Genomic DNA, 23,370 nt, shown 5'->3' on the forward strand with positions numbered 1-23,370 from the left:
TAGAAGAACAGAACCAAAAGTAACGATTCTAGAAGCACCGATCTTTATTGTTCCATCTGAAAACCCTGACTCTCAAGTATCTTTTTCTTCACAGTTAAACTTCCACTGGCTTCTTTTAGATCAGCATAACCTAATAAATTGCACCACAAAGGACATTAACTCGCCTGCTAGGCCTCGTTTGTAGCCTAAAAGAAGATGCAACCATGCAAAGCTTCTCTACAGGTGACTAGGTAGATTATTTATACTCACCACTGGTGAGTGGCTGTTTACAAGACTGCAATAGTACTCCAGCTTCGACTGTGTTGATGTTTCTCAAACCATACTTCACAATCCTAAGTGAGACAGATAGAATTTATTGGAATTCTAAGGACCTCTGCTTACATTTAAAGGTTACAGTCATTGGAATAATTAAATACATTCTTTTAAATGAAACTTGAGTAATAGGAGGGGGAGAGAAACCAAGCTCTGTTTAGTTTACTGTAGTTAAATAGATTTTTTTACCCCACCTTTCAGCATATCTGCCCTCCCAAGACACATTACAATATAATGATACAATGATCTGGTTTGTGTACCACTAATAACCATTAGTATGGCTTAAATTTGGTTCAACATTCTCCCTCTTTGTAAAGTGGAACTCCACAAATATTTATGAACTTCCAAACTCAACTTTTCTTGGGTTTGAGTTGGCTACTGAGACTCATGTGCTGGTAACCTCACGTTTGGATTACTGTAATGTGCTCTCTGTGAGGCTGCCTTACAACTAGTCCAGAGAGTGCAGTTGGTACAGAATGCCACAGCCCAGGTGGTTAATTGTGCTTCTTACTGGGCATGTATTGGGCAGCACTAAAGGTTCTGCTATGGTTCTATAGGTCAATGAACCAGTTTTAACATCTTGTTACCTACATATATAGCCCTAAACAACACTGGACATGGTTACCTGAAAAATCACGTTTCACCTCCACTGCTCAGTAAGACCATTAAGATCAACAAACAGAACCTGATTAGTTTTATCATTCATGCCCTAATGATGTGGTGTCAGGCTTTTTCACTCGTGGCACCAGTGTTGTGGAACGTACTGGCATCCCATTGGCCTTTTGAAGACACACCTGGCATACCCTTGATCTCTTCATCTAAGTCTCCTACTTTAATTCTTGTGCTGTTTTAATGGGGCTGTTTCAATGAATATTTTAATCACTGAAGTTTGCATTTTAACATCCCAATTGGATTGTTTTCCAGTGGACTTCAATTATGGCATACCATTATGTATTTTTACAGTGTTGTTTTTTTGTTTTGTAAACTACTTAGAAACCAACTGGACATTAAGTGGTATATTCATTAATAATAATAATTTCAGAGATTAAGGCACAGGGCCAAGCTAAACATGGCCAGCCAGCCACATTCGTTGTTCATGTGCCAGCTCCATTCATGTATAAGGCCTGGAAGGGTGATCATGGTTTTTACATCAAGAGAGATACCATACTGGCCCGAATATAAGCCGCCCCCCGAATATAAGCTGCACCTTTAAATGTAAATGGGGGAAAAGAAAAAACAATAATACCTGGGCTGCTTCCTGGGGGGGGGGGTCCCCACACCACTTTGCCAGCAGCCTTCCCCTTTCCCCTGCTTGGGAGCGGCAGAGAGGCAGCGCTTTGCTGGCAGGTAAGGTAATGAATGTAAGCCACACTTTAACTTTTCATGGTCAAAATTTGAGGGGAAAGTGCGGCTTATGTTCAGGCCAATATGGTACCTGGTTCTCTTTTTCCTTTACTTGCACCTGTTACTTCAAATCAGACCCCCCACCCTAGTATCCTACTAGTAAGGTAAAAAGGTAAAGGCCCCCTGGATGGTTAAGTCCAGTCAAAGGCGACTATGGGGTTGTGTTGCGCATCTTGCTTTCAGGCCAAGGGAGCTGGCGTTTGTCCACAGACAGTTTCCTACTAGTAGCATCTAGTAGGTTAGCATCATATAAATCATGCTTGGGGATAAGGAAACTTTATTTCCCTCTGTCTTTGTACCTATTGCTGAGATCTTGTGAGTTTAGTAGAAGCCAATGGCAAGCAGTGTTAGAGCAGAACAAGCAACTCTGTGGACAAGGCATCATAATAAACAAAGACATTGATTCCAGGGACAGTGGGACTCAGCATTGCTGGTAGAATTTACAGTGTACAAGTACACTCTAGATCTTTTGAGTATTTTCCTTATGATATGTTGTTTGAGGAGAATATAAACTATCCTCACTTCTTATTAAATGCAGTTCACACAACACTCCAACTGCAATGAATTTTCTGTAAAGTATGCAATGCTTTGTGGATTTTCTTAACAATTGGAAGTGACTCTTGTAGAAAATGAATTTCAGTGAGCTAGCAGTCATCAAAAACTGCAAGTGATTTACAGAATAAGAATGGTTAACCAATGTACTTACTTTCTCTTAACAAGAATGAGTTCGCAAGAGAAATTTACTTTGAGGAGTTAATTAATTTAGCAATGAAAAAGTACACAAAACACAAAAACTGGTCTATATATAAAATGTTTGTACACATGCTGGTGCATTAGAATAAAAAATAAAAGCACTGACAGGATACTATATTCATAAGGACCAACCAAAAAGTTAAAATAGGCAAAACCATTTACAGGACTCATATTCAGGCTAGGCGTTTGGGGGCATGGCTGAAAAGCCTCAATTACAGTAGGCCATGGTATAATTTTGGAAATGCAAAAAATATAATTTCAGAATTAAAAGACAAACTTTTATTTAATGCCTCATGCAACTGTATGTATTGGATGGGATTATGGGATGCGTGTGGGAGGGAGTTGGTGTTATAAATTTGTAGCGGGACCAGAAAAACAATGCTTGGGCATGCTACCAATCAATCTTAATCCTAACCATGTTGACTTGAAAGTAGTATTTACTGATTTACTTTTGAAGAGGCTGCAATCCTATACAATCACCAGAGAACAAATCCCTCTAAACTCAACTGACACAAGTGGGACTGCATTGTTAGGACTGTCGTCTGTGTTTCTTAATATGGTTGTCAGAATGTAAAGTTAAGTATATGGAAGAAAATTTAAAAGTACAGGCGACTCCCAATTTATGCCGAGGTTATGTTCCATGGACAATGCCTAAAGCCAAAATAGTATATAGTCAAAACACACTGAATTCAATGGCAATTCCTCCATTGCTTGCCCCCTTTTTCATGTTTTTTACATTTTTTTGCCAAGCATTTAAACACAAAATATAATTGCATTATCACAAAAAGCTGTACAGAGTATGTCTGCCTATGATGAGTAGGAGTGTGTGTGTGTGTGTGTGTGTGTAAATAAAACATGAAGGGGTTAATTAAAAAATGGGCATAAAACAAGAGAATAAATTTACCATTAATACATTTAGCTTGAATAATGAAAGTGTATGTCCTAACTATAAAACAACAGTAACACCAGAACAGTGTCTCAGGGCAGCCATGTGAGCAAGGAAACTCACTAGTCATACAAATTAGGAGGATGGGATTTTTATAGGGCATCTTAATCTGGCATCTCATAACTTCCAAAACGTTTCCATATCTCAATTCAATAATCTTCACAAAAGCCCTGTACAAAAACTTAGCATTATTATTTTCTTCATATTGCCAGTCCCAGACTGAGATTATATTATTATTATTATTATTATTATTATTATTATTATTATTATTATTATTATTATGCACTACTATTGCCAGGCTTTTTTTCCTGTGGCACCCAACATAGGCATGTTATCAAATGGGTATTTTGGTAACTAGACTCCTTGCTCCCTTTCCTACAAGCAAAATCCAGATTATAATGCATTATAGAGTCCGCTGCAAAGTGCTTAGCATACTGCAATCTATCTCTCTATCTATCTATCTCGTATGGAGAGTCCCACTGCAACCAATCCCCTAGTCCTTAGGTCGGTTTCTGACTGCAGCCCCCCAGATGCCTCCTTCCTGCAAAACTTACAAACAAGGCACGGAGCTGCAACCAGTCTTCCCTTGCGCATCCCCAGCATCTTATCTGCTCCAGAGGCTACACTGCCTCTGCACATGGAGGTTTCTGCTGGCCACCCTGTTCAGACCTCCGCGGTCCAGACACAAAGTGCACGGCCTGCAGCACTTCGGGGTCAGCCTTGGAAGCCTAGTTCCCTCAACACCCCCCCCACCCTGCCTGGCACTGGACATTTGGGGCAACCTGGGGGTGGGAGGGCTCCAGGGCCCCACCATCCCAAAACCCAATATTGGGAGCTGGGGAAAGCCGCAACAGGGAGGAATGGACATTTGGGGCAGCCCAGGGAAGGGAGGCCACCCCACCTCCACAAAACCTATTATTATTATTATTATTGAATTTATATACCGCCTTATACCCGGAGGTCTCAGGGGGTTCACAGAACAAAACCCAAATATAAAACCACAAAATAGATCATCGAAATAAAAGCAACAACCCAATAACCCGTCTCCGGTAGTTGGTTGTCTCATAGCTGAACTCTTGTAGAAATATAATGTGTGAATCCGTGAAAGAAGAAGGTACTCGCTTCTCACCCCACCAGATGATAATTCCAGTGCTTTTTTTCTAAAAAAAATGTTTAGGGGTACAGTACAGTGGTACCTTGGGTTAAGTACTTAATTCGTTCCGGAGGTCTGTTCTTAACCTGAAACTGCTCTTAAACTGAAGCACCACTTTAGCTAATGGGGCCTCCTGCTGCTGCCGCCGCATGATTTCTGTTCTCATCCTGAAGCAAAGTTCTTAACCTGAGGTACTATTTCTAGGTTAACGGAGTCTGTAACCTGAAGCGTATTTAACCTGAAGTGTATGTAACCCAAGGTACCACTGTATTGCACTTCTTAATGCATGCCAGCCTTCCTTCTGGATTGTGTTAGCGAACACCTTCTACCCAAATACAGTGGTACCTCGGATTAAATACTTAATTCGTTCTGGAGGTCCGTTCTTAACCTGAAACTGTTCTTAACCTGAAGCACCACTTTAGCTAATGGGGTCTCCTGCTGCTGCCGCGCCACTGGAGCACGATTTCTGTTCTCATCCTGAAGCAAAGTTCTTAACCCGAGGTACTATTTCTGGGTTAGCGGAGTCTGTAACCTGCAGCATCTGTAACCTGAGGTACCACTGTCCTCTCCTTTTCCTACTCATATTGAAATACTGCTCCTCAATGAGGCCAAACTTAGAGGCACAAAACGTTGAGGGGTCTGCGTCCCCCTGCCAGAAAAAAAGCCCTGGATAATTCCCAAAATACTGAACATCATGTATTGCAGCAGCAAATACAGTGGTACTTCTGGTTACGTACTTCATTCGTTCCGGAGGTCCGCTCTTAACCTGAAACTGTTCTTAACCTGAAGCACCACTTTAGCTAATGGGGCCTCCCGCTGCCGCACGATTTCTGTTCTCATCCTGAAGCAAAGTTCTGAACCCGAGGTACTATTTCTGGGTTAGCAGAGTCTGTAACCTGAAGCGTCTGTAACTTGAGGTACCACTGTCCTCTCCTTTTCCTACTCATATTGAAATACAGTGGTACCTCGGGTTACAGACGCTTCAGGTTACAGACTCTGCTAACCCAGAAATAGTGCTTCAGGTTAAGAACTTTGCTTCAGGAGAAGAACAGAAATCGTGCAGCGGGAGGCCCCATGAGCTAAAGTGGTGCTTCAGGTGAAGAACAGTTTCAGGTTCAGAACGGGCCTCCGGAAGGAATGAAGTTCTTATCCCGAGGTGCCCCTGTACTGCCCCTCAATGAGGCCAAACTCAGAGGCGCAAAACGTGGAGGGGTCTGCGTCCCCCTGCCAGAATAAAAGCCCCGGATACTTCCCCCGATACACCCCCATGTCTTGCAGCAGCAGCAGCAGCAGCAGCACCTCCTGGGACGGGGGGCGCCCCCCCAACCTGCCTGACGCCCCTCAGCAGCTCCCCCCCGGGGGGTCGGGGTCGAGGGAGGCCCCCCCCCAATGCACACGTTGAGAGCTGAGGCGGCGCCGGGGCCCCTGACAAGCGGCCGGGCCAGCTGTCCCTTGGGCGTGGGGCGGGGAAGGGGCGGGCCGGGCGGGCGGGCGAGGGGGGAGCCGGCCTTCCCCTCACGACGCCGCCCGCCACCTGAGGGACTCACCGCCGGAGCGCCGGGCGGGCTGAGCGGCTGCGGCCCCACCGCGGGGACCATCCTCCTCCTCCGCCTCTTCTTCCTCCCCTCACGCCGACTCCGCCTTCTCCTCACCACACCGCCGGGACCGTCTCCTCAGGTACCGCCCCTCCGCTGGCACGGCAGCCAATGGAGAGCCGGCTCGGCCGCCCTCCAACCAATCGGCGACCGCGAGCAGTGGAAAGGGCAGGTCGAGGCCCAGCCCACTTCAAGCCTTCGATGGCGCGGACGGAGGCCCGCACGGGCTTTGGGCTCGACGCGAAGCTTAGATTGACGTGAGGCGCGGGGGCGGGGAGAGAGAGAGAGAGAGAACAGGAACTGCGCGAGAGGCCAATGAGCGGCGGGGAGGGCGGGGCGGAGGAGCGTTTCTCCAGAAGCCGAAATCTGCCGGATAGAAGCGCAGTAGGAAACATATGCGCGGTAATAGGATGCTTTCATAGAATCCTAGAGTTGGAAGAGACCCCAAGGGCCATCGAGTCCAACCCCCTGCCAAGCAGGAAACACCATCAGAGCACTCCTGACATGGTTGTCAAGCCTCTGCTTAAAGACCTCCAAAGAAGGAGACTCCACCACACTCCTGGGCAGCAAATTCCACTGTCGAACAAATTCCACTTTCGTAGTGATGCTTCTTGGGAGAAAAGCAATGACAAACCTAGCATCTTAAAAAGCAGAGACATCATCTTGCCAACAAAGGTCGGTATAGCTCAAGCTATAGTTTTCCCAGTGGTGATGTATGGAAGTGAGAGCTGGACCATAAAGAAGGCTGATCGCCGAAGAATTGATGCTTTTGAATTATGGCGCTGGAGGAGACTCTTGAGAGTCCCATGGACTGCAAGAAGATCAAACCGATCCATTCTGAAGGAAATCAGCCCTGAGTGCTCACTGGAAGGACAGATCCTGAAGCTGAGGCTCCAAGACTTTGGCCACCTCAGGAGAAGAGAAGACTCCCTGGAAAAGATCCTGATGTTGGGAAAGATGGAGGGCACAAGGAGAAGGGGACGACAGAGGACGAGATGGTGGGACAGTGTTCTTGAAGCTACTAACAATGAGGGAGGCAGTGGAAGACAGGAGGGCCTGGCGTGCTCTGGTCCAGGAGGTCACGAAGAGTTGGACATGACTAAACGACTAAACAACAACAACAAAGGATACTTTCAAAGTGGCGCATGTGAAGAAAACCCCGTGTGGCCTGTTTTCTTTCCAGATTCCTGCCAAATTATGCCAGCCCTTATTGAGAATTTACTGGCGCCCATGGCTGGGCATTGGGAAAGATTCCATCAAGGGTGTCTCTGAAAAATTGTACGCATCACTTGGGAAGAGAGGCAAACTGGAAGAAGCAAAGATCACCAGTGTCAAAGCAATGATTCTTCAACATCAACTTTGTTGGACTGGTCATGTTGTGCAGATGCCTGACTTATCATCTTCCAAAGCAACTCCTCTATTCCGAACTTAAAAATGGAAAGCGGAATGCCAGTGGCCAAGAAGAGATTTAAAGACTCTCTCAAGGCAAATCTAAAAATAAATGTTGTATAAACACTGACAACTCGGAAACACTGGCCTGCAAGCGCCCCAATTCGAGAACAGCCTTGACCAAAGGTGTCATGGACTTTGAAGATGCTCGAACTTTGAAGATGCCCAGCACATGTAAGAAACTACAACTCCCAATATTCCTTTGGGGGTAATGTTATTTAAACGTTTTAGACTGGAGTCTTTCAAGCTTCTCTGGCCTACCCCCACGTAAGTGAATGTTAGAGCATGAGAGAGATAAATGGTTTAGATATGCCAAATGGTCCCTTAAGAGCAGCTGGTCACGAAACCACACCAGAACAGATGCAACCCTAGAGTTAATCCAAATTATGCCCAGAGCCTGGTGCACATACTTCAGAACTCACTGGGAATGACGACTGCTTTGCTCTTGCATTTGACATATGTATGTGTGTGAAATCGCCAAAAAAAGTATCACATTTGCCATCAGAAGATAAATTGAGGGCACTGGTTAAGGAAATATGCTAAAAACAGAGTCAAATTGCTTTGATGTTATTTTAAAACCATAATAGCTCAGGAAGAACGATACCATCAAGTGTGAAAGAAGTGAAGGAAGCTTCATTTTTTTAAAAAAGAAGTTTTCCTCAAGTGAGAACAACAAAAAAACATACTCTGTACATGTAAACTACAACAGGGGAAGCGAAATATTGAGAGCATATTGCTAGAAATAGAATTGTAGAGTTAGAAGGGACCCTGAGGGTTTTCTAATTCAACCCCCTGAAATGCAGGAATATGCAGCTGTCCCATACGAGGATCGAACCTGCAACCTTGGGTGTTATCAGCACCATGCTCTAAGGAATTGAGTGACCCACTTGGATCATACAACGTATTTATCCTCAACATGTCTTAAGCTTGTTCACGCCTTCAAAGGTCATTTTTAACAAATGAAGCGCAGTATACATTTTGCTAAATAAAATGCCATCTGTGAAAGAACACAGCTCAGTAACCAATGTGAGGTTTTAGGCGTGGTTTGACTTGTCAGTCCTACCTTGAATATCCTGTTGGCGGGGACCAATGATTTGTTTGTTTGTTCTTTTTCAGACCATAAACATTTCAAAGCGCTGTACAGCAGATACAACAACAATACAAACAATAAAACAGAATTTAAAACCAAGAGAACCAATGAGTAACAAAGTGGCTAGGTTAGGTCAATAAAACAGGAATGCTTGGGAAGGCAAGTCTTTAATGTGCATTGAATAGTTAAGACTGACAATAGTTTCTTCTTCTTTGGTAATCACTCGTAGCCGAGTAAGATTGTCTTCCATAAACATGGGTTTTAACTGTGGAGGCCAATTCTGAATCCACACGTCCTTCCACAGTGGGGACATAGGTTTCCAGGTGGGAGTTGATCACGGTGAGTTTGCCAAGCATGCCTTCCTTTCCCCCCCCTTTTGTCCTGAGTTTGAGCATCTTCAGAACCCATGACACCTTTGGTAAAGGCTGTTCTCCAATTGGAGTGCTTGCAGGCTAGTGTTTCCCAGTTGGTGTTTATACTACAATGTATGGTGTCTGGAGAAGGTATTCCATAAGGGACAAGGGGTGCTGCCTGCTCCATGTCACTCCTAGCACCACTAGGACCTCATCAGATGACCTCTGTGACCTGGCAGGCCTATAAAGGAGAATAATCAGATAGTCTGGTCCTAAATTCTTTAGGATTCCATATTGTACGCCAACTAAACCTTATTGAGCGCTCCCTATCTCTCTCCTGCAAATCTAGTTGTGAGCTACAAGCTTACTTTGCTGGAGTCTGTGCAAATGAGTTTCTGGCCATCTCCCCAGCTAAACTCATCTTCACTCAAAGCATGCAAGGACAAAGCTAGCTTAGGTGGGAAGTCTGCTTGAGAGGATGATCCAATTTGTCAAGTTGCACCACAGCCTTGTTATATGGGGGATTTGACAATTGTGTCAGTGTATGGAGTTTGTGCCTGCGAACTGAGTAGATAAGCTTCTGGTAGAAGTTCATCCAGCCTCATTTTCTAATGTTTGCATCTTGCCTACATCTAGTGATATTTGTTTTCTGAGCCCCTTTTGTGGATTCTTACACAAGCATATATACAAAGAACTGCTTTATTAGTCTGTCTGCTGTCATTTCCCCCACCAGAACAGTACTGCAACAGGCTTTCCCCCCAGTTTAAAAGTGCCTGATTCTCCCCGAGACCATGATAGTGCAATCAAGTCTCTTCTGCACGGTTTTTCTTATTTATTAGCAGAATCTGCATTTTGGGCTCTCGGTAAATCCTCTGACCCAACTATACCTGCTTCAGAAGAATCTCTGCTTGCCAGCATGTTACTATGTCACATACCTTGCAGGGTTGGAGACCGGCAATTTCTCTTGCTGGGACAGAGGAAGGGGTAAGAGGTGAGACACAATTCAGGCTGTTGCCTGGCAGTCACTGCAGGTTTTCTCTGCCTGCCTTAAGAGAAAAGGGCATGTCTGGGTTGGAGATGTTAGTCTGCAAGCTGGTCCTACTCTAACTGCATGAGGGTGGTAAATGGAGAATGCTCCCATCTTTAACAGAGTAAGGCAGGTAAGGGAGAAAGGAACCCAAAAACACAAGGCCAGCTCCTGGGCCATGTAACTTGTGGTGCACATTTATTAAGAATGTTGTGTTTTTTTAAAAAAAAAATAATTTTTAACTTCCTAGGATTTCAGAAAGATGAACTTGCTTCTGATGTACAAAGGTGGCGGCCTAAAATTTGTGAACATGTTTTCCTTGCTTATTCATGCAAGATTTAAACAAGGTATTCTATCTTGTGAAATGCCCCAGCAATAATCACAGTCATGTCACAAAGCACAAAGAAAGCAGCCTCCTTTTTATATGCCAAAGCATCCCTTCTCACATAATTGCAAAAGGCTGCCAATTAAGCAAGAATAACTTTTATCCACGAAGTGAAGGATAAAAGCAGTTTCAGTTATCTAGGAGGAGACAGCAAATTTCCTCCAAGATCAAGATATGTTCTCAGCATGGTAACTCATTGCTATATAAGATGAACATTAACATATTCAAAACAAATCCTAAATCAACATACATGGGGCAGGAAAGGAGTTGTTTTAGACAATCCCTGCAGCTGCAGACTAAAACTGATTTTGTGCAGAGGGCAAAAAATATATAATTAGGTTCACATTTACTAGACATCACAAGGCACCATTAAATGTTAATGAAAACAGAACTAGAATTTATTTCAGCTGTAACAGTATGTCATCTTTAATGGACATATTCAATCATTAACTGAATCAAGTAATCCCAGCCACTTTTATGTATACAAAAATATTCCCCCTCCCATGCCAAGTAAAGGGTGTCTGTCCTGGGTGATTTTTTCCCCATTCTTGTTGCATATATCAGTCACCTAATACTGAAAAAAATTATTTATGAAGTCCAGCAGTTTCATAGTTATATGATGAGAATAGTACTGTGCTGAGCCCCTTTACATTTACCCTGCTATAGGATATGCAAAGTATGCTATGTGCATTCTCCTTGTAAACTTCTACAAGAGAAGCACTGATGGTGGCAATTTAACTGAACCTCCCAACTAATTACTGCAGTTGTGCATACGCTGATTTGCAAGAGAATGGAAAGTACTGACGAGTCACATGAAGCATTAAAAAACACCCATTTTAGACAACCCCCTGCTTGACTATTTCAAAAGACAAGACATTTCCTCCAAATTGGCAAACTTTTGCAGCACTCAAAGAAAGAAACCATCCAAACTGCTGCTCTTTGCCACACTCAAGCAGAGGGGGTGCAGCTCCAGCAGCTGGGGATTAAAACCTGTGTTCTTTTTAAGCAAGGAATCACTGGCAGGACTGATAGTCATGAAAAGTGGAGCTTTGATTTCCAATTTCTTTTCCTCCTACCTCCTGTAGAACATAGTCACTAAGGAAGGTTGACTGCACAATGGAAACCCCAAGAAACGTTGAGAAATACATTCACAGAATGACAGTTGATTAAAAAATATATAAATGGGTTTTGTTTTGTTTTTAAGTCTAAGCGGAAAACTACCTGCAAGTGATTTGTAGATCAAGAGAAGCCATTAACTTCCCAACCCCCAATTCCACGTATCTACCATTCGGTTCCAAAAAAAAAAGGGACACACTTTCCTTAGCACCAGAAGATAGTTGTGAGCAGATGTTGACTTGGGCTGTATATACATTCTTTAATGCAGTACCTTCCCCTTTGAACTTCTTTGCCTTATCTACAACTGATCAGGGAAAACAGTGTTGGCACTTGAGATTTAGATGTGCTTCAACATCTTTGCAGAAGGAAAACAAATCCTCAGGAAGCACAATATAAAACATAGCAAACTATGGCCAGAGAAGCAGTACAAGAACATTTCCTGTACAAGGATTCGGAAAGGGTGAACTTGCTGTTTTTTTCTGATCAAAAGAATAAGCATGCAGTTGGGCAAAATGTCTAATAGACCAAATAGGTGTCAGGATATTATGCTAGCCTGATAAGGAATAGTGTTTCCTGACTTCTCTGCAATTAAAGGTTGCGCAATATTGCAAATTGCTTGAACTTTCCTGGTCTTCATGTCCCCTTGTTTCTCAATTCAGCATCACAGTGAAATTACAACATCTGCTAGCAAGGTTACATTGTAACCCCCACCCACCCTCCCTCAATAAAGATTTTTCAAAGCAGAAAAGCGCAAGATACAGTTAAAAGTTCAAAATCAGGAAAGAAATGCAGTTTAATATTGATTTAGGTGATAGGGCAGGCTCCCTCCCCTCCCTGGTACGTTTCCCCAGATGGAGAGGAGAGTTGTAATGTTAAGCTGGCATTGCTGTACTGAATTGCTAGAAGCTCAAAATGAAATTGCAAACAAAAGCGTAACAAAATACAAAGCGAGAGCTTGGTAAAGTAGGCTACAGTTCTTACATTACAATATCAGGAGAAAACCAGTTATTTTCTGAATCCTCACAATGCTCCCCAATAAGCCACTTCCATCTGGTGTTCCATTGCATCCCCTTCTTCTAAGACAAGTGCCAAATCTTCAGAAGTGTAATGGAGGGGGGTGGGAGAAGCAGTTTCAATCATCTTCTATCTTAGGGAGCATATAATCTCAGCAAGCAAACAGAGTTCAAACCAGCAGAGCCATTCAAAAGCAAAGCTTCCTTCCTTCTCTTTCTTTCTTTCAAAGTAAGAGTCACAGACTGATCTTCTTTAGTAATCTTTAATGTTTGGCTCCTCCACCGTTGCCAGAGCCAAGGGTCATTCTGCTGTTAGTGCAATACCTATAACGAATGAGAGAAGAGTGGAAGATGGTACAGTCCACTCTGAATCCTCACCCACATCCCGATCGCTCAGCAAGCTGAATCTTCTTGCCGGCCACTTTGTCTCAAAACACAATGAAGAAATGACAGCTCAAATGCTCTGAATTAGCTGCCAAACTGATGCATGTTCAAATAGTAAACAAGGCCAAAACCGCCAAACCAAGTTCAAAACTAGAGACCGAGAGACTCCATTACAAAAGAAAAAAAAGTGGCATGGTATTAGGAGCCTGGATGCAAGGTATTGCTTCAACTCTGCCCTTCAGTGGGAATGCAGGAGGATCACACACATACCGAGGAAAAGCTGACCTTTGGAAGACCGAATGAAGGCCCCACCCCAGCTAGAACCACATATTACTTCCATCCCCAAATTGCAAAGAAGTAGAGCTATAGAACCCAAACACACAATTTGACAATCCTTGGGAAGTTATTAATTTGTTGGAGAGGATACAACACACATTAGGAGCAGGGGGGAAACCAAAAACAGACACCAGGCCTCTCTTTCCCTATTTGGTGACAAGAAAGTGCAAGAAAGCGTTCATTGGGTTTTGTTCAGTTGTCAGACTTTTGCACATCTGTGTTCTGGCCGAGACAAGGGACTTTGAGGTTTTTTTGCAGCACGTGAGCATCCGCTGGTTCTATCCTCTTGTAGTAGTTCTTCTTCGTCTCAATGATCTCAAATCCAAACTTTCTGTAGAAGTCAATAGCAGATTCATTGCTAATCTGGACATGTCTGGGTAAAAAAAGAGACCAAGGGAGAAAAGCATTACCATTTATGAAGGCTGGAACTTGGATCTATATGCTAATGAACTGTTTATCTGAAGACTGAAAAGGAAAATGGGAAAGCAAGGATAGAGAAGAGATTAAAACAGATGTTACTAAATGTGATAATAAACAAAAGACCATCCAACTTCTGTATCCCTTGGTACTTTCACCTATCATCTTTACGACGGCTGGGGGAAAAGTCTGGCATGCCAGCTTATAAGACAAGTGCCCAGAATCAAGTCCAGTCGTACCTTGAAGTTGAATGGAATCCGTTCTGGAAGTCCGTTCAACTTCCAAAATGTTCAGAAACCAAAGTGCAGCTTCTGATTGGCTGCAGGAAGCTCCTGCAGCCAATCAGAAGCTGCAGAAGCCCCATTGGACATTCAGGTTCCAAAGTTCGTTTGCAAACCCGGACACTCACTTCTGGGTTTGTGGCGTTTGGGAGCCAAAATGTACAAGTACCAAGGTGTTCAGGATCCAAGGTACGACTGTCTATGACCATCCTATGTAAACAACTACCTACCTTTTGGCCTTTCTGATTTCAGCGACAAACAACTACTATTCTGACACAAAAAAGCTACTCTAGAGCACATGTCCTAACCTGTTGTCCGCCAAGTACTTTGGACTAAAACTCCCATCAGCCTCAGAGAGCATGGCCATCCCAGGGATGATGGAAGTTAAGTCCCGGGTGGGAAGGAAAACAACATACAGTACTGCAGAGCTCTCATAAACCAGAAGGTAACACTACCACCAAACTGGCCTCCAAGAAAGTTATACCTTGATAGCGCTGCAGATGCACAGGAGCAACTGCATCAGGTGGGCCTTCTTTGAGAAGGCATCCCACAACTGTGCTGCATTGATCGAGCATGTCCTATCCTACATGCTCATGGGCTGGATCTCAGGTTGCGGGACAGCAGGTAACTTTAGAGGACATATTTACAGGATTGGGTTTACATGTGAAGAATTATGCTTAGGAGCTTCTTTAACTGCTGTTTATTTATAGATTTAGAGACGCAGGTGGTGCTGTGGGTTAAACCACAGAGCCTAGGGCTTGCTGATCAGAAGGTCGTGGTTCGAATCCCCGTGACGGGGTGAGTTCCCGTTGCTCGGTCCCTGCTCCTGCCAACCTAGCAGTTCGAAAGCATGTCAAGTGCAAGTAGATAAATAGGTACCACTCCGGCGGGAAGGTAAACGGCATTTCCGTGCGCTGCTCTGGTTTGCCAGAAGCGGTGTAGTCATGCTGGCCACATGACCCGGAAGCTGTACGCAGGCTCCCTTGGCCAGTAAAGCGAGATGAGCGCCGTAAGAGTCGGCCACGACTGGACTTAATGGTCAGGGGTCATTTTACCTTTACTTATAAGTTTAGCTCTTGCAGAGCTCAGCTTGTCCCTGGTCAATGGATATAGGCACTAATAATAAACAATCCAGACACAATACTGATAAAATAAAGAGGGCATCACTTACAAAAAAGTAACAAGACTGTAGAGTCACACCTTGGTTCTCGGACGTAATCCATTCCAGATCCGTTCGACTTCTGAAAACATTCGAAAACCAAGGCGTGGCTTCCAATTGGTTGCACAAGCTTCCTATACTCAATCGGAAGCCGCATAAGCTGCGTCGGACATTCAGGTTCCAAAAAATGTTCGCAAACCGGAACATGCACTTCCAGGTTTGTGGCATTTGGGAGCCAAAACGTTCGAGTCACAAGGCGTTTGAGAACCAAGGTATGACTGTAATGTATGTACCTCCTGTGGTTAGCATTTGCACTGCATGGTAGTGTCAATATAATTAGTGCCTCTACTGTGTCCCAGCAAACTCTAGTACTCGAAAGCAAAAGTCTTATATTAGTTGTTCTTTAATACTATGCCACAAGACTCGAGCGCCAACATTTCCATGAATGCCAACTAAACATGTAAGCAACCAATTCCTCCTGCCTAGGAGGCCAGCAATGTCTTTCTACTTACAGATAGATATTGTCGAAAGTGCCATCTTTTTCACAGATGTTTAACACATGATTCAACATTTTAGTTCCTACAAAGGAAGCAAGACAAAATGGAAGAAAGTTATTCCCAATTTCAAATACTGCAGCATCTTGCAATATTTGTTATTTTATAAACAAGTACTAAATTTTGTAAGCTTTAGAGCCACATGTTCCATAGCCAAGAACCACCTCATCATTTACAAAACAGTCTTACCTATCCCCAACCTTCGGTAAGGGGCCAGACATCCAAGCGTCATGATGTACAGTCTTTTCTGATTCTGAGAATGATCTACTCTACAGCACACTGCACCCACTGCAATATCATTGAAATAGGCTGCCGAAAAGAGGGGTGGGGAGAGGAAGAAAGCATATTATTTTGGGGGTTTTTAATCCACTGTATCCTGAGGGTTTCGGATAAATATATAGATTTAAGAATACTGCATAATTAGAACAGCAAGACACACTTGCATATTATATATTAAATATATAACAATAAATGTGATCCCATCCCTGCTTAACTCCACGCCTCAAACTAAATATGTAACAATAAAAATAATCCCATCCCAATTTAACTCCACATATCAAATATCAGGTCAAACAAGGTCTAATTCTCACTGAAGGGAAGTCTCTACTATGCTGGTAGAACTCCAGGCTGAAGGGGACAGAATAGTCCCTTGTAAAAATAAGATCTATAATCCTGCATGCATAAAACTAGCATATTAAAGAGAATGCTGGTGTAGAACCCTTTCCCCTCATATTCTATGTGCCAGAAATACTATGTATAATGGACAATTCAATCAGACCTGAAGCACAGCCTAAAGTGATAAAACCAAGACAGAGTTCTACATCTGCAGTAAGAGCTAGATCTTGCAATACTTTAGGAAAACATTCTAGCATAACTTGATGCACAGTGGTCCATAGTTCTGCTTGTCACCCCCACCATAGTGAGTGTTTCATTACCTTATGGCAAAGACAATAAGAGGGGAACCAACCTCTTTCTACCTTGGATCATCAACCGAGTTGTGCTGAATTTCAAAGGGTGTATGTGACTGCAATAAGGGGGGTGACCTCAACCCCCTCTCCAGCTCCAAGCTAAACAGGAAGGCTAGAGTTGACCATAGCACTCTTCTTGCTTCTGCTGCCGGCCACCAAAATGTCGGTGAACAGTCAAGGCACTCAGAATGCCTCAGCCAGCTAGCTCCAAAGCAAGCTCCAATTCCCCTTCCTCAGTTCCGAAAGCCTGGAGCTAGAGAGGGAAGCTGGGGCTTGTCCCTGAACTCCTGCAGGGGTGCAGAAAGAGGTCAAAGTTACAGTCTTATGAATATCCACCTCAGAGTAGGACTCATTGGGTTGAATCCATACTTAATAGCAGACCCACTGAAATCAACATGGCTTGTTTTAGTCATGGACCAAGATTCCAATGGGTCTGCTCAAAGCATGGCTTATTTGGGACCCAATCCATTCAGTTCAATGGGACACACTTCTGAGAAAGCATGCATAGGCTGAAGGGGAGGACCAAGGCCACCTTTAAAAAAAGCTGTGAAACCTTGTTGTGTGTGCAGGAGGAAGGTTTACACCTGAGGAGTTGATGAATGGGTTTCTCTCTGTGCATATCGTTGAGACATGTGACAAGATATGTTAAACATTTGAGCAGAAAAAATGGTATTATTCATTTTAAAGGCCATGATGTAGTATAAAGGGAAAATGGGTTTCTAATGTAACATATGAAAAGTAATTTAGGGCTGCATAAGTTGTCAGTTCTGTATACTGCAGTCAACAGGAGGCTAGTGGTGATGCTAAAACACTCACAACTTGGCATGAAGGATATTCATGAGGAAGGGGGCCACTGCTTCCTGCACTTGTTGAAGCTTTTAAAACAACCAACAAGGGCACTAGTTTTCCTGAGCAGCTGTGGAAGGTAAAAGCTGGTAGCTTTTACAAGAGGAGCTGGAGGGGAAGGAAAAGGCACAGACAAGGGGAAAAGAGGATGGACAACTATCTCAGGCCAAAGAGGTACATACCTGAGGAAGATGGCAGAATACAAGGCAGTATCTGCGTTGTATGTGCAGGCCCAGGTTGCACGGCATGCAAGGCTTCATACAGTCAGAATAATTAAGGTATCTGGTAAAGCTATCCTCATGTAACAGATTATGTACTGAATCTAGCAGATAAACCAAGAACAATGGAAAACCTTCTATCCACCAACCCACTGAATAAAAAAGCAAGGTACTATACCCAGTTTGGCGAGCTCGCCAACCTCTAACACATCCTTGTAGAACTTGTCATTGTAGCTGACAGGGAAAATGACTTGGTTTAACCGCTTCAGCTGCTTAATGTTGTGTGGCGTCACATCACCCAGCTCGATCCGGCTACTGGAACAAATCAAAACATGCTTAATACCTCTAGGAATGCCACTGTGATTAAGCTATACTAGAAACAGTAGAACTGGTCACCTTGTCATCTCCAAACACTTTGGTGCAATATCCCCATTCTGCACAGAACCCTCCTAAATCTATCATGCAGGGTTTAGTAGGACTCTTTTTTTTTTTTTTTTTTAAAGCAAACACCTTGCAGTTACTCAAACTGAAATTTGGCCCGGTGCTTTCAGGTTACACTGATCTTACGGCAATTAAATTTATACAGTGGTACCTCGGGTTAAGTACTTAATTCGTTCTGGAGGTCTGAAACTGTTCTTAACCTGAAGACCACTTTAGCTAATGGGGCCTCCTCCTGCTGCCGCGCCGCCAGAGCACAATTTCTGTTCTCATCCTGAAGCAAAGTTCTTAACACAAGATACTATTTCTGGGTTAGCGGAGTCTGTAACCTGAAGCGTATGTAACCTGAAGTGTATGTAACTCGAGGTACCACTGTACATGGATTGTACCCAGAGCAACAGGATCAAACCATCATCTATCCAGCTTCTCAAGGGCAAGTCCTCTAAAACTGCAGAGAACATGGAAGTTGTGTGTCTTGCTTCACACAAAGCCACAGAAGAGGTGAAATACTGGCACATGTGACTTTTGGGAGTTTCAGAGGACAGAAGACCCATAAGTCACACTCACAGCTTGCTTGCTTGCTTGCTTCCTTCCCCAACACATCTAAAGATGCCAGAAAAGAAGCAAGAAAAACTTACTTTGAAACTCATCAGAAAGTGAAACAGGACACTTTGCCTCTTCCACAATTTTGTGGCGTGTCTGCAAGCCTCAGTGAGAGGGAGAGACTGGTTGTGGTAACCACAAATAGCAGCTGCCTAGTAAACCAAGCCATAATGTGTGGATCCTGGGAAGCAACCTGTCACTTTAGAGTTGAGAAGGAAGCTAAATTAGCTCCTCAGAATGGCAGGAAGTAACATGAGCCATGCTGGAGACTTGAACCACTGGCTGTATGAAAAGAATTCCCAAGTTCACATTACAAGGCTCAGTCAAACATATAAACAAGACAACAGAGCAAGAAAGCAGGAACATACAGAAGATATAATACATTTTCACATATAATAAGCCATTACCCAAAACACATTTCCAACAGTGAAACCGCATACAGCCATCGTTTATTGTTCACATTAAGAAAGTTAACACCCCCAAAAGGAATCAGGGTCTCAGGGACAGAGCGTGGCTGGAAGTGGGGAGGCAGAAAAAGGTCCTCCTTTCCTTCCACTCTGCAGACAAGCCCTGGATTCTCCCAACACCCCCTTTCCTTCATATAAATATATCTTTTTAGCACCACAATTAACACATATTAAAGGCCTATACTGATGACAGAGACGCCCACCTTGAGTGTCCAGTTCGCAAACCTAAGACTTACTGTATTTTTCCATGTACAATCATACCTTGGTTTTCCAACAGCTTAGTTCTCGAATATTTTGTCTCCCAAACCTGGAAGTGACTGTTCCAGTTGGCAAACTATTTTTGGAAGCCGAACATCTGACGGGGATTCTGCAGCTTCTGATTGACTGCAGGAGCTTCCTGCAGCCAATCAGAAGCCATGCTTTGGATTTCGAACGTTTTGGAAGTCAAATGGACTTCTGGAACGGATTTCATTTGACTTCCAAGGTACAACTGTACAAGATGCCCCCAAGATCTATTGGAAGTCTAGCGGGTAGAAAGTTCTCCTCCCACACCCTCAGCATCAGCTTTAATCTGAAATCTTAGACGCAGTACTGAGCCCAGAAACTGCTCACGTTTATGAAATTCCCTTCACAAAATGCTCCTAGAACAATGGGAGTTTTGAACACTGTCCATGTGGTCACAATTAGACCCACGCCAGTAGTAAAACGTGTCTGGCACATGGCTATTTCCTATGTGCTAGGGCATAGGGCCAGAGAGAGTCCATACTGTGTGTCTAATCATCTGACTTCTGCTCTCACATGGGGCTCATACATTGCTTGAGATGTGCTGCACCACTGCAAGGTTTAACTCTGCAATGAAAGCCCTGCCATTCCAAACTGGGCAAGAATCGGGGGGGGGGGGTGTCAGTTTCCTATCCAATCACTGACTTCACTGAGAGGGATATACTTGACCTGGCAAATATTATTACTATTTATTATTATTGTATGAGACAACTGAGACGTAGCTGTGTTGAGCTCTCAGGGGCTGAATCCAAATGCAATGGCAGAATAGTAGAGGTTGAAAACATTAACAGGCTTGCTTATATTAACCACTTAGAAAACTGGATATAGCAGGAGATATAGTCAAAGAATCTCAAGAAATGAGAAATATAGTCAAAGAATCTCAAGGCTAGCTACAGCTGTGTCTTAAGAAAGAACTTATAAAGAACTTTATACTGCTTTCTTTGATGCTTTTCAGATTTTAAGTGCAATTTCAGATTTCTATTCTATGCGAGAGTGTGTGTGTGTGTGTGAGAGAGAGAGAGAGAGGGGGGGGAGGGAGGGAGGGAGAAAGAAAGAGTCATTATTTGCAGGTTTGTGGTTTTTTTTTTTTTTTTAAAAAAACCTATTCACTTAAGTCTTGGAGTGTTTTGAAAGGAACACCTTTTAATATATAAATACAACTTGTAGTTGCTTATTGCAGGCTATGAAAAGTAGGCAATAACTGAAAAAGCATCTATGCATAAACTCATGCTCCAGCCACTAATATCAACTTTGCAAAAGGTTTTAGATTAGTCAAGTTCTTTTGAGAGTTGCTTTTGTATGTGTTTCTAATTAAGTGAGAAATTGTAATAATCTTTCTGAAGCTGCAGTTGTGTCTGTTGTGTACGGAGGGGGCTGAACTGGGAATGTATATGATTATCTTGATTTTACAGTCAAATTATACAGCTGTCTTAAAAACAATACATTTTTAAGTGCCAGACATTCCTCTTATTAGAAAGAGAGTAACTCCAAAGAGGAGAAATAATGTTTTATTGGCCAGTTGGAAATGTCACCATGTACAGACTTTTAACACACTGTGAGAACAAATTAACAATCTGCTTCCTTAAACAAAGAACCAGGAAGTTATTTGCACATTGTAGCACTACATAGGAGGTATTTCTATTTATTTAAGACAGAGTCCACCTGTTAGCAAAAAAGGCTTTCAGATCAGCTTTCAAAAATCAGTCCTAAGACTCAGGCTCACTATTGAAAAAGACATAACACATGAGTAAAATGGAATGGGTGGAAGGAAGGGAACATAAATTCAGACCTTTAAAAGATACCATTTTAATAATATGGTTATGTCTATTCAGATTCTGGCTGTCTAGAGCAGCAGCAACTACTTGCTGATGCCAGTGGCAATTCTGGCAGTCTTGCCCTTGATAAAGTCAACTATGATAGAATAGTAGGAAATCTGTATTGCTTCACTCTACCATGCATTTAATAAGAAGCTGGCAAATTCCCCCATATTAACCATGGTGTAAGCTGATTTGTCTGAACACACTCAGTGCCTCATGGCTGCCTGATTTTGGAAGCTTTGCGACCATTATGAGGCTGCCTTCCTTGTCCGTCAAGTTGCCCCCTGAGCATGAAAAACCTTTAATTTCCCCGCTGCTGGACTGTAACTCTTTGCTTCAGCCATGACTTGGTGAAGCCACAGAATGCTGTCTACTTGTGAATGATGAGCCAGTTCTTTAAAAAGTAATTAGCAAAAATAAACCGAGACAGGGATCTAAGCCGCCACCTTAACACAGCAATATCACAGCTCCCAGCTCTGCTCACTTCTCAATATATTTATAGCCGGTTACCAAAACGGACCACATGCACGTTTGATTTACACCATCATTGAAATAAACTCATGTATCCACAACCTATCTGTCATTTCTTTTGGGAAAGTATTAAGCCTTGCTCTGTAAGAAAGTAGCCCCAGTCAGTGTTCTTGCATGTCTAAGATTCAAACTTTCTCTGCTAATTCCAGTTGTCCCCTCCATCTCTAGAAAACTTTGGACTGCACAAGTTGGGCCTCTTACTTTGATATCATGTTCTTTACTTTAAAGCACTGAAAACTTTTGAAACAGAAAATTGCTGCTGCCAGAAAAGCGGCAGAAGTATTGGCAGCAGAAACACCTGGTAGACAAGGGGAAAGACTCCCACAATACGTCTCTTTAGCACCACAGACTTTGAGAGGAGTAGGAAAACTGGTGAGACAGTGGTATCAGAAAAACCCCCAAGAAAAGGAGGTATCTCTAAAAGCCCCTGAAGCTCTGGGAAGATGGTGTTGCTAGCAGAATGCCCCTAGGTGGACCAAGGAAAGGTACTAGGAAACAATTTGACTTCATCTGACTCTTACCCACAGTCCACCATCACATAAAATCATTCGACAGCATTGTCAATATAATGACCACCAGATTGCTCTTTACATCTGCTTTCCACCTGGCCAGGAGCCTGTGTCACTAGAAGCATGAGAAATATGGGTAACGGTTAGCATATATATATATATATATATCATCCCCATCCCCAGAGAAAAATCATCCCCAGAGAAAAATCATCCCCAGAGAAAAATCATCCAGATGCCCCAAACTCTACGGCCTCCCCAAGATACACAAAGAAGGAACACCACTCAGACCAATAGTCAGCTCCATAGGCTCACCTCTACAAAATCTCGCTAAATTTCTCGCCAAGCAACTTCAGCCCTATGCAGAATCCATCTCTTCACACGTACCAAACTCCTTCCAGTTCATAGAAACAATAAAGAAGCAAAACCTACATCCTAATGACCTACTTGTGAGCTTCGATGTTGTATCTCTCTTCACACAAGTGCCCATTAATGAAGCCTTGACAGCTATTCAAAACAAATACAATCCCCCCGAATACATCTTGGACCTGACCAACCACTGCCTAACCAACACGTACTTCATCCACAATGGACAAAGATACAAACAGATAGAAGGAGCACCTATGGGATCACCCCTCTCACCGGTCATCGCAAACCTGTACATGGAACACTTTGAAACCAATGCTTTAGACAAGTCAGAACACAAACCCAAACTTTGGCTCAGATATGTTGACGACACCTTTGTAATTTGGCCACACGGGAAAGAAAAACTGGATAGCTTCCTCACACATCTCAACAACTTACACCCCAAAATACAATTCACTATGGAAATAGAAGCCAACAACCAACTTCCCTTCCTTGACGTCCTAATCTACAAAAAACCTGATGGCTCCCTAGGACACACTATCTACCGGAAAAAAACACACACCAACCGCTACTTACATGCACAATCACACCACCACCCTGC

The 23,370-nt window shown here is 43.2% G+C and overlaps 2 protein-coding genes across 2 annotated transcripts in view; both read right to left on the minus strand.

The window, feature by feature from the left end:
• The window catches only part of USF3 (upstream transcription factor family member 3), a 28,406-nt gene extending 22,236 nt beyond the window's left edge, over positions 1–6,170 (minus strand). The window contains exons 1-2 of the mRNA XM_081844698.1: positions 6,116–6,170; positions 250–332 (exon numbers count right to left, since the gene is read on the minus strand). The gene's annotated coding sequence lies outside the window, so the exon portion shown is untranslated. The remainder of the gene's footprint in view (positions 1–249; positions 333–6,115) is intronic.
• A 4,673-nt stretch (positions 6,171–10,843) lies between these two features.
• Positions 10,844–18,094, minus strand: NAA50 (N-alpha-acetyltransferase 50, NatE catalytic subunit). The gene is made up of 4 exons (XM_081845810.1): positions 17,938–18,094; positions 15,917–16,036; positions 15,686–15,752; positions 10,844–13,689 (listed from the first exon to the last, which is right to left on the minus strand). Exons 2-4 carry the CDS (start codon positions 15,957–15,959, stop codon positions 13,509–13,511), a joined length of 291 nt encoding a protein of 96 aa, XP_081701936.1. The 5' UTR covers positions 15,960–16,036; positions 17,938–18,094; the 3' UTR covers positions 10,844–13,508.
• Positions 18,095–23,370: the final 5,276 nt, after the last annotated feature.

Source organism: Podarcis erhardii (genome assembly GCF_964252035.2).
Source record: "Podarcis erhardii genome assembly, chromosome: 17".
NCBI classification, from domain to species: domain Eukaryota; kingdom Metazoa; phylum Chordata; class Lepidosauria; order Squamata; family Lacertidae; genus Podarcis; species Podarcis erhardii.